At 43.2% G+C, this 17,339-nt stretch overlaps 1 protein-coding gene across 1 annotated transcript in view; it reads left to right on the forward strand.

Moving 5' to 3' along the window:
- Positions 1-17,339, forward strand: part of SERPINE2 (serpin family E member 2) — a 74,742-nt gene that overhangs the window by 52,783 nt on the left and 4,620 nt on the right. Inside the window, 4 exon segments of the mRNA XM_032636874.1 lie at positions 3,302-3,499; positions 12,687-12,885; positions 15,326-15,371; positions 15,373-15,427. Of these exon segments, the coding sequence (XP_032492765.1) occupies positions 3,302-3,499; positions 12,687-12,885; positions 15,326-15,371; positions 15,373-15,427 (498 nt within the window).

The raw sequence follows: 17,339 nt of genomic DNA on the forward strand, positions 1-17,339 counted from the left end.
ACAGACTCTACTTGGTTTGCGTGGTAGTCACATTCCTGACAGATTCAGCATACATTAAAAGTATGCAAAAGAAAAGATACTTTGTGTTTACACCGGAAAAAGAATAAGGTTCTGGGCTCAGAGGACAAGGAGCAGGTTTCTCAAGAACGTGACTGTGCAGCGGGGTGTTTGAAAGCAGGATAGTTCGTTGTTTGGGCTGTTCTGAACACTGCAGGATGTGTAGCATCTCTGGCCACTGTCTTTGCAACCAGAAGCACTCCCACAGATTTCCAAACTGCCCGCTCAGAGGCGCTTGTGTATATGTGAGGTGTCAGAAGGATCCTGGTGATCAAACTGTCCACGTGTGGAAGACTGCTGCGTGATGACAGATCCTGCCCCGCAGAGAGTGGGGGAGCCTTTCCAGCGTGCTAGGGATGTGGTGATGGCCTGGCTGGGGCTGCCCTGCCACCTCTCTGCAGCCTCAGCCCCAACCGGGCTTCCTCCCAACTCTCATACTCACCATCCTCTCTCCAATCACAGAACCCGCCCCCCGCCCCCCCCTCCCCCACCCCGGTGCATCCTGCTACCTGGAATGCTTTCCTTCCCCGTTGCCCTTTGCCTATTCATTTCACACTATCTCATGAATGGAATAATAGTTACAAGCGTGAGTGCCCAGTTTGAACCTCAGTTCTGCCACCTGCTGGCTGTGTACCATTAGGCAGGTTACTTAACCTCCCTGTGCCTCAGCATTCTCCTCTGTAAAATGGAGATATAGTAGTGGTAACTACTAGAATTGTTATAATAACATTAAGGTTGTTATGGGACTATAAATAATAAGCATAAGTCATTTAGCAAGGTGGTTGGCACTTTGCAAATGTTCAACGAACGTGAGCTATTTTTATAGCCATTGGCTCAAGTAATACTTCCTCAAAGAATCCATCCATCCCTGACCTCATCCACCAGATCAGATCCCCCTCTTATTTGCCCTCACATCCTTAAGTACTTTCACTTGAAGATATTTATTACAATTGCATTTGCAAGTCACTTATATCAGCCTCCACTTCCCTCTAATCTATAGCTTTTGGAAGGGCGGGTTTTATTTTTGTTTTGTTTTCTCAGGTAGACATCAAAGACTGGATACATGGATGGGTGGATGGGTGATGGATGCATGTTTATGGTAGTTATTGATGGCAGGTCCCCCATGTGCCTCCTTGCCTCTAAACCGTGCATTTCTTACACTTCTCTTTTATCCTTTCTTTTTATTTCTTTGTGCCCCCTTATTATATCTTAGTTCTACCAGTGGCAATAAGAGGCTTTATTTACCTTAGGAAAAAAGGGCAGAAGAGATTCCTTCAGACTCTCGGTGTGCAACAACAGAATAGTGAACATAGAATCTTAGGTGGGATTTTTTTAAAATGAATGACAGGGTTCTTGCTCTTGTACAGCTCACAGTTCAGTTGAGGGAGACAGATGCTACATTTGGCTAGAATAAAATACCGCAGTGTAACGGTGGTGCTGAGCGTTGGGCTTTATGGAAACTCCAGGAGATAGGGAGGAGTGACAGAGAAGAGATAGAAGAAGAGGGGACCACTGAGCTATGTCTCCAAGGCAAGTAGGAATTGGACTGGGTAATGGTCCCAGCAAAGGCAAAACACAGCCTTCGCTATTGGGAAAGCAACTCTCAAGAGCTTGCTATCACTGGAGCACAGAGTTCTCACTTCCTTCCCACAGGACAGAGTCTGTGCACAGATGCCGCTTTGCTTTGAGCGATGGCTATTTATATCGCATGTATTTTCCTTCCAGATCCTGATGTAAGGTGGCGTTGGTGCCCCCTTGTGTAAGTAATGAGCAATGATGACACTGACTTGCCGGGCGCCCTGTGGGTCAGGGAATCCTCCAAGTGTGCTTCTTTACCATGACTGACGTAAACATCTGTTTATTGTACCTCCAAATCTTCCTGAGTTTCATTTCAAAGAACTTAAAGCTCTCTCTGCTGAATCAGATATTCTTGCTTCTTCAGAAGCTGTTGGTTTTATTCTCACCATTTAATGTATTGTAACTTGCATTTACATTATGAACATTTTTAAAAAGTTGGACTAAAAGCTACACTGAACTAATTTTTAATAGCTTTAGCGTTAGTGATCTCTCTTAAACCCATACACACACACACACACACACACAGTTGAATCTTCAAAAACCAAGCAAAAGGAACCTAAATGAAAATTCAAAGCTTCAAGCACAGGTGGCACTTTAGAAGGACCTTTGTGACTTCACAAGAACAGCCTGAAATTGCAACTGTCGTGTGTGCTTCATTCCTGCACAAACAAGCTGAACCATCCTGATATCTTGTGAAGAGCATCTTCCTTAACAATTATTCTAGGAGAGACCCCGTTTCCTTTTATCTCTATAATATGAGCGTAAATGGACCCCTGACCCATAAATATAGATACCGATTTTAGTCTCAACTCTTCTTTAAGTAGCTATATAATAATCAGGGATTCCAAACTAATGCTCAACATTCCTAAAATCTTAAGACAAATTAAGCATTTGCCTTTGATAACATTACACAGGCTGAAGTGTTCCTTTAACTGGGATTAAATCATCCCAGTGGTTACAACAAAGCAACACGACAACTGTTTATCTTGTGCCGACCAAAAGCCCTCACTGGCAGTCATACGTGTCAGTTATTATCAAAAACAGAGAAGTTAATTATGAATTAAGTATAGCTTATGCAGATGAGCAAAATGTTCTTAAAATATGGGGTTTATGGGGAATTAGTTATAAAAGAATTTTTTTTTTTTTTTTTTTTTGTGGTACGCAGGCCTCTCACTGCTGTGGCCTCTCCCGTTGCGGAGCACAGGCTCCGGACGCGTAGGCTCAGCGGCCATGGCTCGTGGGCGCAGCCGCTCCGCGGCACGTGGGATCTTCCCGGACCGGGGCACGAATCCGTGTTGCCTGAATCGGCAGGCAGACTCTCAACCACTGCGCCACCAGGGAAGCCCCTATAAAAGAATTTCTGGATGAAAAGTTTGGTAACCCTAAATAGAGGGTCTCTGAAGTCTTTTCTGGTTCTCTGATTTTTAGCTTGTTTTCAGCTTTTAATTTTTAGTGAAGAAAAAAATTAGAAGGGACAACAGGATATTGTAAAAGTTCTTTTATAAATCTTTGAAATTTTAAAAATCTTTGAATTTTTAAATTTTACAAATCTTTGAATCTTAAAATTTCTCAGATTTTTCATTCCCCCCGATCCTGCAGCTGCCTTTTGCCCCCAGACGGACTGCCCGTACTGAGTGTCCTCTGTGTCTGTTCTCTGACTGCACAGGTATGATCGACAATCTGCTGTCCCCGGATCTTCTCGACGGTGTCCTCACCAGACTGGTCCTGGTCAATGCAGTGTATTTTAAGGGTTTATGGAAATCACGGTTTCAGCCTGAGAACACAAAGAAGCGCACGTTTGTGGCAGCTGATGGGAAATCCTACCAAGTGCCGATGCTGGCCCAGCTCTCCGTGTTCCGGTGTGGTAAGTTCACACTCAGCGAGGCTCTGTCCTAGAATGCGCCAGCCGCAGAAAGGCCCTCGGGTGCTGTCACTTAGCTCAAGAGCAAATCTGCCTTTTTATTTTTTATAAAGGGCAGGGAGGAGACGGCAGGATATTTTAAAAGCTCATGGTAAGTCTCTGCGTTATTTACAAAGGTTATGTATTAATGTATAACACATGTAACGCTTTTAGGTTGAAATTTAAAGATGACAGGACAATTCACAAAATGAGAAGTGTAAATGGACATGAAACATACTGCATGCATTATCAAGTCATCATTAGCAATCTTACATTACCAAATCAAAAATAAAAGTAAAAATTAGATTTCTTTCTCACTGATCAGATTAGCAAAAATTATGAAGATTGACAAAGCCCAATCGTGGCTCTGGTGTGGGGGCCACGTGGGCACCCTTGGGTGCTGTTGGTGGTGGGGAACCGTGGTCTGGAGGACTTTCTAGAAGCCCCGCCTCAGCAGTCTCACGCCAAGGAATTTATAATATGAGGATAATCACACACTAGCAAATAAATAGAAGCCATACATGTACATGTAGTGGAACACACATGATAATTAGATTTATATAAGCAGAAAGTTATATAATATGTGGTTGATTTCAGAAGACAAGTTACAGAACAGCAGAGGCTGTTTCATCTCATTTATGTAAAATACTTTCTATATATTCATGCAGACATGTCTTGGAGGATGTTCAATAAAATGTTAGGTGGTAGTATTTCAAATGATTATTTTTCTTTGAGTTTGAAATTTTTTTTCAGGAACATGTGTCAGTTTTACAGTTGGGGGAAAAAGAAAATGACCCATCTCTGTAGTCATTACCACACATAGGTAACTAAGGCTGGTGACTGTTTTTTAAACCGACTTTCATTGAAGTATCAGTGGTCCAGTTTAAGTTAAACTTCTTTTTCCTCTATAAGTCAGCCTTTATGTCTCCAATCTATATGTGGACATGTGGGTCCCAAGTATTCCCTTTGCGTATACAGTATACGTTAGATCAAGCATTGCTCAACATTTCTCCAGCTGCCTAATGCTTTAAATTAAGAAATGACTCATGCTAGGGACACAATAAAGTCACTTTCCTTCCCCCATGTCTTTCATCAAACTTCCAGGTAGAATTTTGTCATTCACTCAATAAATTTTTTCAAGATAATATGTATTTAAAAGCCCTGCAGAGGGACTTCCCTGACAGTTCAGTGGTTAAGACTCTGCACTCCCGATGCAGGGGGCCCTGGTTTGATCCCTGGTCAGGGAACTAGATCCCACATGCTGCAACTAAGACCCAGCACAGCCAAATAAATAAATAAATATTAAAAAAAAAAAAAAAAAAAGTCCTGTAGAAAGGTAGCGTGCTAAACAACTGAGACCAATGAAAGGCTCTTTTTGTCCAGAACTCATCCTCAGGTTACGTTGCCCAGGAAGAATGCTGGGCATTCTTCATGGAATGCTATCATGGCCACCGGCTCCTATCTGAAGCACAGTTATTTTATTTTAGGTCAATCTTTGTACACATTCTAATAAAACAAAACGCGAGAAGGCCTCATTTACTGTGTGTTTCTGTTGCTGAAAAATAATGAATAAGTCAGTAAAGAATAAATCAGCAAGGCTTCTATAGGCATTCCCATGAAAGATTGAAATGTTTGTATTTGTAGGAATGGAAGATGCTTTTCTTGAATATACAGGATGTTCCCAGAGAGGGAGTTACATATCCAGGTGGCTTTTCAATTAAGAACTGATTTGTCTAAGAATTTGTGGTGTGCCTTATGGAAAGTAAGACACAAATACATTCTTATGGTCCAAGATTCAAACTCCACAGCTCCACAGTGTGGGAGATCTCTTCCCCCACCTTCCCTGATTCATGCCCTCCCTTCTCCACCCTCTTCTGAGCTCCCAGGAGACTGCATCAGTGGGCTCCCTTTTCCCCTGGCTTCCTGTTGGTTGGCTAGTGGTGTGAACCAGCAGGTGATGGGGTAAGGGAGGAGGGTGGGCTCGGACATTGGCTTCCCAGCCCTCTCCTTGCATCGCCAGGGCCGCAGCATCCCTCCACCCAAGGTCTCCTGCCATCAGGACCTGCCCAAGGGCTCTTCCTCTCTGGGCCACCAGCCCCTACCCTTGGCCCCTCCAAGGCTAAGGCTGGTAATGGTGCCCCACTGTTTGTAGCCCAGGGTACCATCCTTAATGGCTCCTCTGTACCCTATCCTTGCCTTATAAGTGGTCCCTTCATTAAACTCTGCTGAATTGACCCAGTTTGGTGTCCTGTCTGTTAGCTGTCAGACCTTGATTGATCTGTACTGAATTCAGAACAGAACATGAAAGTCCCCTTGCTCTCATTCCCTGCCAAGTAAACACTGTAGGTGGTCTGGGACCATCCTTCCTGCCCCCACTTTCTACGGTGTCATGGGTTTTTACTGAGTAACTTGGAATTGGAACCCAGCTCCTTCGTGGGCCAGGAGACAGAGTCCAGTAGTGTCATCTGCTCCCAGGTTTCCCTCTTTGGCCAGCAGAGCAGTTTTTCATGGAAAGACAAGGCAGGTTTGTCTTGTGGAGAAAGCTCAGCCATCTGTGGTGGCCCCAAGGAGTCATTTGTTTTCATGACTATAGACCACACAGCCAGTCACCCATTTTCGTCCTGTCTCATCGCAGTCTGGCCCACGCGACCAGCCAGGGATGGGAGGCATGTGGTCCTGATAGCTGAGCCAGGCCAGGCTGCCTGAAGTCACTCACTCAGCCTCTGGTGCCACCGGCCCAGCGCCTCGTGAGGCCTCAGCCAAGCCTCGCCACCTTTGGTCACTTTGCTGAAACATTGTCCTTCCATTTACTATTTTTCAGCCTTCCTGACTTTTCCTCCAAGATATCATCAAGGTCTCTGAGAGGATTTCCTTAATAACATTAAGGGAGAGGGTAGAAAATAGGAGGGGAAAACTCTTCTGACTTAAGCCCCATAAAGTGTAAGCACTTTGAGGGCAGAGACTTTTCCATTAAAAAAAAAAAGCCTTAAAAATTAGTAGAAATGTATTTCATATTCATTGCAAAGTCCTCAAATACAACAGTATATAAGGCAGAAAGTAAATGTTACTCTATATTCCCATTTCCCAGCATAAAAAGCCCTATTAAGCGCTAGGCGTTTTGAGGCTTTTTCTATGCATATCATTTGAGGCTTTGTCTATGGATATGTAAAATTTGTCCAACTTTTTTGCATACGTAGGATTACACCATAATTTCTATTCTGTAATCTGTTTATTCAATAGACAGTCTATCTTGGAAAACCTTTTATTGTCAATTCTCGTGGAACTACTTGATCCTTTATCAGCTGTATAACGCCCCATAATGTTATAAATGTATCATAATACCTTAGGGATGGCCATTTACTTTTTTCCTATAGCAACACTACAGTGAGCATTCTTGTACATAAATCTTTAGATATTTGTGTCAGAACTTCTAAAGGTAATGTCCTTGGATAGGAATTGCTGAATCAAAGTTGTTACAAATTTTCTGTTTTTATGGTTATGGATTTAGATTTAAGAGACTTTTCTGCTTTGAAAAAGACCACAAAGAATTCCAAACATACATATGTATGTGTATATACATGTGTGTCTATGAATATACAATATGTTTCTAGCTTCCACCCTCCTCTGAGTTTCCAACTCATACCTACATATCCATATTCTGTCTCTAATTAGTTGTCTATTAAGTTCTGCTTCCACAGATAAATATACTTGCCCTTGCCATCTAGTTCTCCCCGCAGTGTTCCTTCACCCAGCAAATGGCACCAACACTCACCCAGTTGCTTAAATCACTCCTCCTTCCCCATCAACTCTCCCCAAACTCCCTTTCCACTGAAGCCTGAATACAGACTACTATATACAGCAGGTCTACTTGTTGTGGTTCTTTTTTTCAAATGTATATTTCAATTTCTACTTAAGTATAGCCTGAACAGTTCCTTAAGACTCAGAAATCCACAAAACTGCTTGTAGTAGAAGGTAATTAAAGGGACTTTCATGCTGTCATGCCCCGGAGCAGTCATTTATTAACAACTTCCCACATTTCGCAGTTTCTTTTTTTTTTTTTTTTAATTAATTAATTTATTTTGGCTGCATTGGGTCCTCGTTGTGGTGCGCGGGCTTCTCATTGTGGTGGCTTCTCTCGTTGCGGAGCGCGGGCTCTAGAGCACAGGTTCAGTGGTTGCGGCGCACGGGCTTAGCTCCTCCGTGGCATGGGGGATCTTCCCGGACCAGGGCTTGAACCTGTGTCCCCTGCATTGGCAGGTGGATTCTTAATTAATTAATTTATTTTTGCTGTGTTGGGTCTTGGTTTCTGTGCGAGGGCTTTCTCTAGTTGCAGCAAGCAGGGGCCGCTCTTCATTGCGGTGCGCGGGCCTCTCACTATCGCGGCCTCTCTTGCTGTGGAGCACAGGCTCCAGACGCGCAGGCTCAGTAGTTGTGGCTCACGGGCCTGGTTGCTCCGCGGCATGTGGAATCCTCCCAGACCAAGGCTCGAACCCGTGTCCCCTGCATTAGCAGGCAGATTCTCAACCACTGCGCCACCAGGGAAGCCCGGCAGGTGGATTCTTAACCATTGCGCCACCAAGGAAGTCCCTTTTTCGCAGTTTCTAAAAATGAGCTCTACCAGTGTAGGAACCTAATGTTTTCTTTGAGGATTAAAGGGCTTATTAGGAAGTGGGTTTTTTTCTCACTTTCCAATCAATTTTTTAGTTCCTGCTGAGACCATTTTATCATGTGGGGTAATAGTAAAGGTGAAGGCTCCCATCTTGGACTCTCAGGCAGCCCCAAGACAGGACCCGGGCAAGAAGGAGAGTCCACATGTGTCCGGAGCTGGGGCCAGTCACCCTGGGTACCTGAGCAGCCCTGCAGGCGAGGGCGGCACATGGGGACCTGAGACACCGAGCACCCCCATGAATTGCCCGCATATTTCTTCCTCAAGGAGAAGCTGTCATGTCATCCTGTAGTGTCATGTATTCTAAGAGCTTCACCATTCTTATCATATTTTACAGCTAAAAGTATTTGTTGCATAACGAAGACACAGTACGCTGTCTCTCTCTCTCTCTCTCTCTCTCCATTGGTGCCTCCATCCCAACCCCTGTCTATGGACAACTGGCTTATTGAAGTTCCTTGTCTCAGTTGCAGTGATTAGCAAAGTCATCCCCAAAGAAAAGACAAGTGGCAATCATGAGAGAAACTCACTTTCTTTTTTCTCTCGTTCTTAAATATGTTGTCCTTCTGGGTCATTCAGGGGAGGAGGGAGAGGGAGCCAGTGTTCACTGGGCACCCACCGTGGGCCAGGCCCTGCTGAGTACCTTATATGCATATGTCTTCTAATCTCATCATCACAGCACTACACACTGCAATATCCCTGGTCTCTCCATGCTCCAAACCCGGAGGCACACAGAGGTTAAGTAACCTCAGCAAGATCACCGAGGTCTTCTTCAAAAGTTGGAAGTGTTTCAGAAGACATTTCAGACATCCACCGTCATCTAGAAATGCTGGTTTTCCATTCACCCGGTTAATTCTTACAACTCTCCCATCGCATGTCTAATGTAAAGGTTCTGTGGGCTCCTAAGGCATGCTCTGTGGGAGGCTTTTTCTCCCGGGAGTTCATGGCCCCTCTGGGCGCCATGCTCATGCCCTGGGCTTCTCTCCAGTGCCTATCATGTCTGCACTTGCGTCCACTCGGATGGGTAGTGCTCAGCTGTGCTGCTCAGTTGCTAAATGTTTTGAACATTTTAAGCGGGGATAAAAGGGTTCTAAGATCAAATTAGTTTTGGAAACCTGAGAATAACTAGAGTTAAACAGTTTTCTTCGGGATATCTCAGAGCCTTTCTAGCATTGGTGTATATTTTGAATCTGCAGGAAGAATTGAGTGTCTGGGGCTTCCTCAACTTCCTGGGATGTGGAATCTGTTTTGTCTGCCGGACGTCTTGCAGGGATGTGTGTTCTCTAGACGACATTCTGAGAAATGCTGGTTTAAATCCTTCTTGTGTTTTCATCAGTAAGCACAAGTACCATAAAGTATCAAAAAGCCCTAATGGTAGTTACTGGAATGAATGAAGAGCGAGTAGGAAGTCAGGCAGTGAAGGAGGATCATCTTTGCCATTAGACGGACTGAGTCCTGGTCCACCTTTTAGCCGTGTGTCCCTTGGTAAGTTACGTAATTTCTCGAATTGTAGCCTCCCCAGCTGTAAAATAGGACTGCGTATACCTACCTCGTGGGGCGCTGTAGAGGCTAATTGCGTTGGGGTGGTTGGTGTGGGCCTGGCACGGAGTGGACCCTAAACAGTGGAAGCTGTTTACCCCCACCCATCCTCCCTCCTCCTCACATGCATTCAGAGACACCACCAAAAGAATCGTTCTTAGGCAGCTCAGATTCATTCCTTCATCCATATGATAAGGGCCAACTTGCAAAGCCCTGTATGCTAAGTGCCTTGTGATCTAGTTAAATTCTACTCAACAGAATTAGTATGACTTTAGTGATGGCCAAAGGCATTCTGTTAAGACATGTCTAGACTAAAGAATTCTTTACCAGGGAAGGAAGAAATAATTGCCCTTATCTTTGACTTTGTAAGCAAGCTATTTTTTTTTTATTTTCTTTGAATTTTTGAATTTTATTTTATTTTTTTACACAGCAGGTTCTTATTAATCATCCATTTTATACACATCAGTGCATACATGTCAATCCCAATCGCCCAATTCATCACACCCCCACCCCTACCCCCCACTGCTTTCCCCCCTTGGTGTCCATACCTTTGTTCTCTACATCTGTGTCTCTGTTTCTGCCCTGCAAACCAGTTCATCTGTACCATTTTTCTAGGTTCCACATATATGCGTTAATATACGATATTTGCTTTTCTCTTTCTGACTTTCTTCACTCTGTATGACAGTCTCTAGATTCATCCATGTCTCTACAAATGACCCAGTTTCGTTCCTCTTTATGGCTGAGTAATATTCCATTGTATATATGTACCACATCTTCTTTATCCATTCGTCTGTCGATGGGCATTTAGGTTGCTTCCATGACCTGGCTATTGTAAATAGTGCTGCAATGAACATTGGGGGCATGTGTCTTTTTGAATTATGGTTTTCCCTGGGTGTATGCTCAGTAGTGGGATTGCTGGGTCATATGGTAATTCTATTTTTATTTTTTTAAGGAACCTCCATACTGTTCTCCAAAGTGGCTGTATCAATTTACATTCCCACCAACAGTGCAAAAAGGTTCCTTTTTAGCCACACCCTCTCCAGCATTTGTTGTTTGTAGATTTTCTGATGATGCCCATTCTAACTGGTGTGACGTGATACCTCATTGTAGTTTTGATTTGCATTTCTCTAATAATTAATGATGTTGAGCAGATTTTCATGTGCTTTTAGCCATCTGTATATCTTCTTTGGAGAAATGTCTATTTAGGTCTTCTGCCCATTTTTGGATCCAGTTGTTTGTTTTTTTTTAATATTGAGGTGCATGAGCTGTTTATATATTTTGGAGATTAATCCTTTGTCCGTTGATTCGTTTGCAGATATTTTCTCCCATTCTGTGGGTTGTCTTTCTCGTCTTGTTTGTAGTTTCCTTTGCTGTGCAAAAGCTTTTAAGTTTCATTAGGTCCCATCTGTTTATTTTTGTTTTCATTTCCATTACTCTAGGAGGTGGATCAAAAAAGATCTTGCTGTGATTTATGTCAAAGAGTGTTCTTCCTGTGTTTTCCTCTGAGAGTTTTATAGTGTCCGGTCTTACATTAGGTCTTTAATCCATTTTGAGTTTGTTTTTGTGTATGGTGTTAGGGAGTGTTCTAATTTCATTCTTTTACATGTAGCTGTCCATTTTTCCCACCACCACTTATTGAAGAGACTGTCTTTTCTCCATTGTATATCCTTGCCTCCTTTGTCATAGACTAGTTGACCATAGGTGTGTGGGTTTATCTCTGGGCTTTCCATCCTGTTCCATAGATCTATATTTCTGTTTTTGTGCCAGTACCATATTGTCTTGATTACTGTAGCTTTTTAGTATAGTCTGAAGTCAGGGAGTCTGATTCCTCCAGCTCCATTTTTTTCCCTCAAGATTGTGTTGGCTACTTGGGGTCTTTTGTGTCTCCATACAAATTTTAAGATTTTTTGTTCTAGTTCTGTAAAAAATGCCATTGGTAATTTGATAGAGATTGCATTGAATCTGTAGATTGCTTTGGGTAGCATTTTCACAGTATTGATTCTTCCAATCCAAGAACATGGTGTATCTCTCCATCTGTTTGTATCATCTTTAATTTCTTTCATCAGTGTCTTATAGTGTTCTGCATACAGGTCTTTTGTCTCCCTAGGTAGGTTTATTCCTAGGTATTTTATTCTTTTTGTTGCAATGCTAAATGGGAGTGTTTCCTTAATTTCTCTTTCTGATCTTTCATTGTTACTCTATAGGAATGCAAGAGATTTCTGTGCATTAATTTTGTATCCTGCAACTTTACCAGATTCATTGATTAGCTTAGTAGTTTCTGGTGGCATCTTTAGGATTCTCTATGTATAGTATCATACCGTCTGCAAACAGTGACACTTTTACTTCTTCTTTTCCAATTTGTATTCCTTTTATTTCTTTTTCTTCTCTGATTGCCTTGGCTAGGACTTCCAAAACTATGTCAAATAATAGTGGTGAGAGTGGACATCCTTGTCTTGTTCCTGATCTTAGAGGAAATGCTTTCAGTTTTTCACCATTGAGAACAATGCTTGCTGTGAGCTTGTCGTATATGGCCTTTATTATGTTGAGGTAGGTTCATTCTATGCCCACTTTCTGGAGAGTTTTTATCATAAATGGGTGTTGAATTTTTTCAAAAGCTTTTTCTGCATCTATTGAGATGATCATATGGTTTTTATTCTTCAATTTGTTAATATGGTGTATCACATTGATTGATTTGTGTATATTGAAGAATCCTTGCATCCCTGGGATAAATCCCACTTGATCATGGTGTATGATCCTTTTAATGTGTTGTTGGATTCTGTTTGCTAGTATTTTGTTGAGGATTTTTTTAAGCAAGCTATTTTTTAGAATAGGGAAGTTCTCAACCTGAATTGCTCTCTTCCCTCTGAAGTTACCCTGGTGATCAGCAACCATTCATGCCCCTTCTGGAAGTCACCAAGGATGCACTGAACCTGCCTCTGATTTCTTTAGGGTCTACAAGCACCCCCAGTGACTTATGGTACAACTTTATCGAGCTGCCCTACCACGGGGAAAGCATCAGCATGCTGATCGCACTGCCGACAGAAAGCTCCACCCCACTCTCGGCCATCATCCCGCACATCAGCACCAAGACCATAGACAGCTGGATGAGCACCATGGTGCCCAAGAGGGTGCAGGTCATCCTGCCCAAGTAAGTAGCCCCCTTCCCTAAAAGAGAAAACAACAGGACTACTCGATCCCTGGGAGTGATTGTGTCAGTTACTGGACAACTGAAGGCTGAAATAGATATATCATGAAACCTGCCTTATTTTGCAGAAATTGTATGGTGGGACTACAAGGCTGTGCTTTTGTAAAAGTTGGTTTTCAATCCCTGTGCCTCTTATATGGCAGGATAGTGATGATGGGGAAGGAAAGAAGGCAGCCTGGTCTCTAAGCCTCACAAGACTACAGCTCTTGTGCCACTACAAGGGCTTTTAATATAGGTCACTGTTCAAAAGACTGAAAAGCAGATGCATATCATCATCTGATAGTATGCTGAAAATACAAGAAAGTTTAGTAGTGCTCCGTGTGTTTTGATAAGGAGTTTCATCTTAGGCACTTAAGTTTTAGCTGCAAGTTGCTAAAGGCCAAGGTCCAAAAGATAGGAAATATTTTGAAGCCACCCAGGCAGAGTTCTTACATTAGTATCTAGGGCAGTTTTTCTATTATACCCTAAAAGTATAATATAAATGAAACCTGAACTGTTAGGACTTGAAACCAAGGGGAAAGGAATCCCAAATTCTGTCTGATTCCTAAATTTCTAACAGGTCAGAGAATACTTTGCCCAGATCTGTGAGGCAGGCAGTGAATGTCCCCTTTTTATAAACTTTTCAACATTACTGTTTTGTCGGTACCCAGGGCTTTAAACCACCCAGGCCTCAGTGGTGGTGGCAATACCTTCCAGTTCTAATAGCTTTTAATTCTCTAGCCACTGAGTTAAGTAATCAGAAGAGTACATTCATAATAAGTGTTAGTAATTCTTATTAGTATTAGTAATTCTCCCAAGAGTATTTCTTTTTTTTAAAAATTAATTAATTAATTTATTTATTTTTGGCTGTGTTGGGTCTTCATTTCTGTGCGAGGACTTTCTCTAGTTGCAGCAAGTGGGGGCTGCTCTTCATCGCGGTGCGCGGGCCTCTCACTATCGCGGCCTCTCTTGTTGCGGAGCACAGGCTCCAGACGCGCAGGCTCAGTAGTTGTGGCTCACGGGCCTAGTTGCTCCGCGACATGTGGGATCCTCCCAGACCAGGGCTTGAACCCGTGTCCCCTGCATTAGCAGGCAGATTCTCAACCACTGCGCCACCAGGGAAGCCCGAGTATTTCTTTTTGTTGTAAAATAAGCCTTCACATAGGCAGTGCTTGCCATAAATGAAGAAGCTGGTGATGTAAATAAATTATAGTTATAATGGTAAATTACCATATAAATTACCATAATAGCCCATCTGTGATGAGAATCTGCTCACTTAGCCTTGCCGCTTTCCCACAGGATGTGATAAAATCTGGTAAAACGTCCTCTGATGATAGATTTAATAACTGACATTTACATATCTATAGCTATAACGCCAGATAGTCCACAAATGTCCAAGAAATCCATATCACACCTCAAATGAATACCATTCCTAATGTTTTGCCCCTGTTTGGTAAAATGTAATGGTAAAATGCTTCCAGAAATCCCAACACGAACTAGCAGGAATGTATTTCCTCTCTTTTGACCATCCCCAATCCCAGTAAGTATGGTGGCTCTTACAGCAGCCAAGATCATAGCTCTGTGGTTGGGTATGGGGAAGAACAGTTAGATATTCCAGAATACCAGACACTCATCAACACCCTGTTACTGAGTCCAAGCTTGTATTTCTCGCCGCATGACCAGACCAGTAAATCAAGAAATATCAAGGAATAGCAACTTTATTCAGAAAGCCAGCAGACTAGAGAAGATGGTGGACTAGTGTCCCAAAGAACCATCTTGCCTGAGTTAGAATTCAGGCTTCTTTTATACTAAAAGGGGAGGGAGTAAAGTCAAACATTTCCTGGTTCCCATCAGCCTCCAGAGGGAATGTGTTCGTTTCTTCCTTCCTGCAGTCATTCACAGGTGGGCCTGGTCAAGATAGTTACTGTGAGGCTAAACAGAAGTATTTTAGCTTAATGCTCTATTACCTGGGAGGCAGGGTTCCCAGAGATGGGCCATTTATGTGTAATTTAAGCTTATAGGCAACACCCCTTTAATGATTAACTTGCAATAGCATACAAAGTTTCTTCCCTATTGCAACCCTGCATCTCCTCATCAGCATAAGAGAAAGTGCTTCTGTAGATCTTCCTAGGACTGGAATGGGGAGCCTGTTGCCCATGAGGGTAAGGACACCCCTACTTGCTGATTACTGTGCTATTTTTGCCAGATATGTGTTTGAGAGATGAGTTGTTCTCTACTTACCTGGTACTTAAATCTTGGGATTCAAATTAAAGATATTAGGTGTTCAGAGTGTACTTTAAAAAGGATCTGTTTTGTACACCTTTTTTTCCACTGGCACTGATTATATCATTTTATATCATTTATAGTATATTGATTTTCCCCCTATTTTCTGCTTTCGTGCTAGGTTCACAGCTGTAGCACAAACAGATTTGAAGGAGCCGCTGAAGGTCCCTTGGCATCACCGATATGTTTGATCCATCAAAGGCAAATTTTGCAAAAATAACAAGTATGTTCAATTTAAAACTTGCTCTGAAACTTGTGGAATATGTTACAAACTGAGCCTCTGATTTGTTCAGAAAGAAAAGGTCAAACTTAGGAATGTGCTGCCATAAAACTCTCCAAGGTTTAATCTGAAAAATCACCCAATGGTGCTGTTGAACCTTCATCCCTTAAATCAGCATGTCATCCATCCCTACATTTCACATGTACATTTCATGTGAAGCCCACACGATCCCACACATTTAAAGAAGCACTTCACGTGTTGTTCTCTGTTACCTAAACATTTGGCTCTTAGTTAGATATGTCTCTTCCTTTTCCAAATGCAAACTTTCCCCCTGTATTTTCAGATTTTCAGAATCAAGATTTTTGAGCTCCCCAAATGCTACTTCCCCCAGACAACAGCAGGTACCACTATATTTAGATAGGTATTTTGGCATCTCATCACCCGTTAATCTGAACTAATATAAATTCAAAGGAGTCTGATTAGAGCTTTCCTTTGTCAAACCATCTAGGACACAGCTGGTATAATATCCCTTCATTTGCCAGTACATGTAATTTTTTCCTAGAGTCATATTTGAATGGTCGGTCCTTTGTCTTTCTAAGTTAGAGCATAGCCACCTCCTGCCAAAGGCATGGCTTAAACATGATTTGTGCTCCATGTTGTATCTTTCCCCTGAGTGATAAGGAAACAGTTCATTACCAACCCCACTTGCCTGCTAGTGAACACCTGAGTACCTGTCCTGGGGATTAAGGTGACTTCCCTGGTGAAGCTGAAGCTCCGTGGATGTTCTGATACTCTCATCCCTTTTGAACCAAACTCCCTTCCCCCGTCCAGTGGCATTAGCATCACCTTGTTTGAAATTCACAATTTTGGGCCTGACCCAGACCTACTGAATCAGTGCCTTCGCTTTAACAAGATTCCTCATCCCAATGAAGTTTGAGAAGCACTGTTTTGGATTTTTTTTTTTTTATAAATTTATTTATTTATTTATGGCTGCATTCGGTCTTCACTGCTATGTGCGGGCTTTCTCTAGTTGTGGCAAATGGGGGCTACTCTTCCTTGCAGTGCACCGGCTTCTCATTGCGGTGGCTTCTCGTTGTGGAGCACAGGCTCGAGGTGCACGGGCTTCAGTAGTTGTGGCATTTGGGCTCAGTAGTTGTGGCTCACAGGCTCTAGAGTGCAGGTTCAGTAGTTGTGGCACATGGACTCAGTTGCTCCACGGCATGTGGGATCTTCCCAGACCAGGGCTCGAGCCCGTGTCCCCTGCATTGGCAGGCGGATTCGTCACCACTGCACCACCAGGGAAGCCCTGAGAAGCACTGTTTTAACCTGCCCTTTCCCTTCAGGATTAGCTTTGTAGCTTAAATACTAGATATCAGTCTCAGGCGTTCACAGGTGCTCAGAGGGAGGACCAGGTGCCAGAAAGTCTCCTGAGAGGTTCTGTTTCACCGTGCAGGTGATGTGGTCTCTGCAAACGTGCCTCTCATTCATGATTGGTCACATTAGAGCTGAGCATTGACCATTGCAGATGACCCAAAAAGCACTTTCTCCATTTGCATCAGACCTGTGTCCCATCAAGGTCACCATTAACTTCTGTCTGCATTCTCCTCGAATGCTAACCCCAGTGGGCGTTGCTGGAATGGTAAGATTTGCTGAGAAGCAAAGTGAATTCACTAGGAGGTCCCGGAAGCACGGCTGCATTTCCGAGCCTGGCCCTCCAGAGCGCCTAAACTCTGCTCCTACTCTTTTTTTTTTTTTTGCGGTACCCGGGCCTCTCACTGTTGTGGCCTCTCCCATCGAGGAGCACAGGCTCCGGACGCGCAGGCTCAGCGGCCATGGCTCACGGGCCCAGCCACTCCGCGGCATGTGGGATCTTCCCAGACCGGGGCACGAACCCGTGTCCCCTGCATCGGCAGGC

This window comes from Phocoena sinus, chromosome 7, assembly GCF_008692025.1.
Source record: "Phocoena sinus isolate mPhoSin1 chromosome 7, mPhoSin1.pri, whole genome shotgun sequence".
Taxonomy (NCBI): Eukaryota; Metazoa; Chordata; class Mammalia; order Artiodactyla; family Phocoenidae; genus Phocoena; species Phocoena sinus.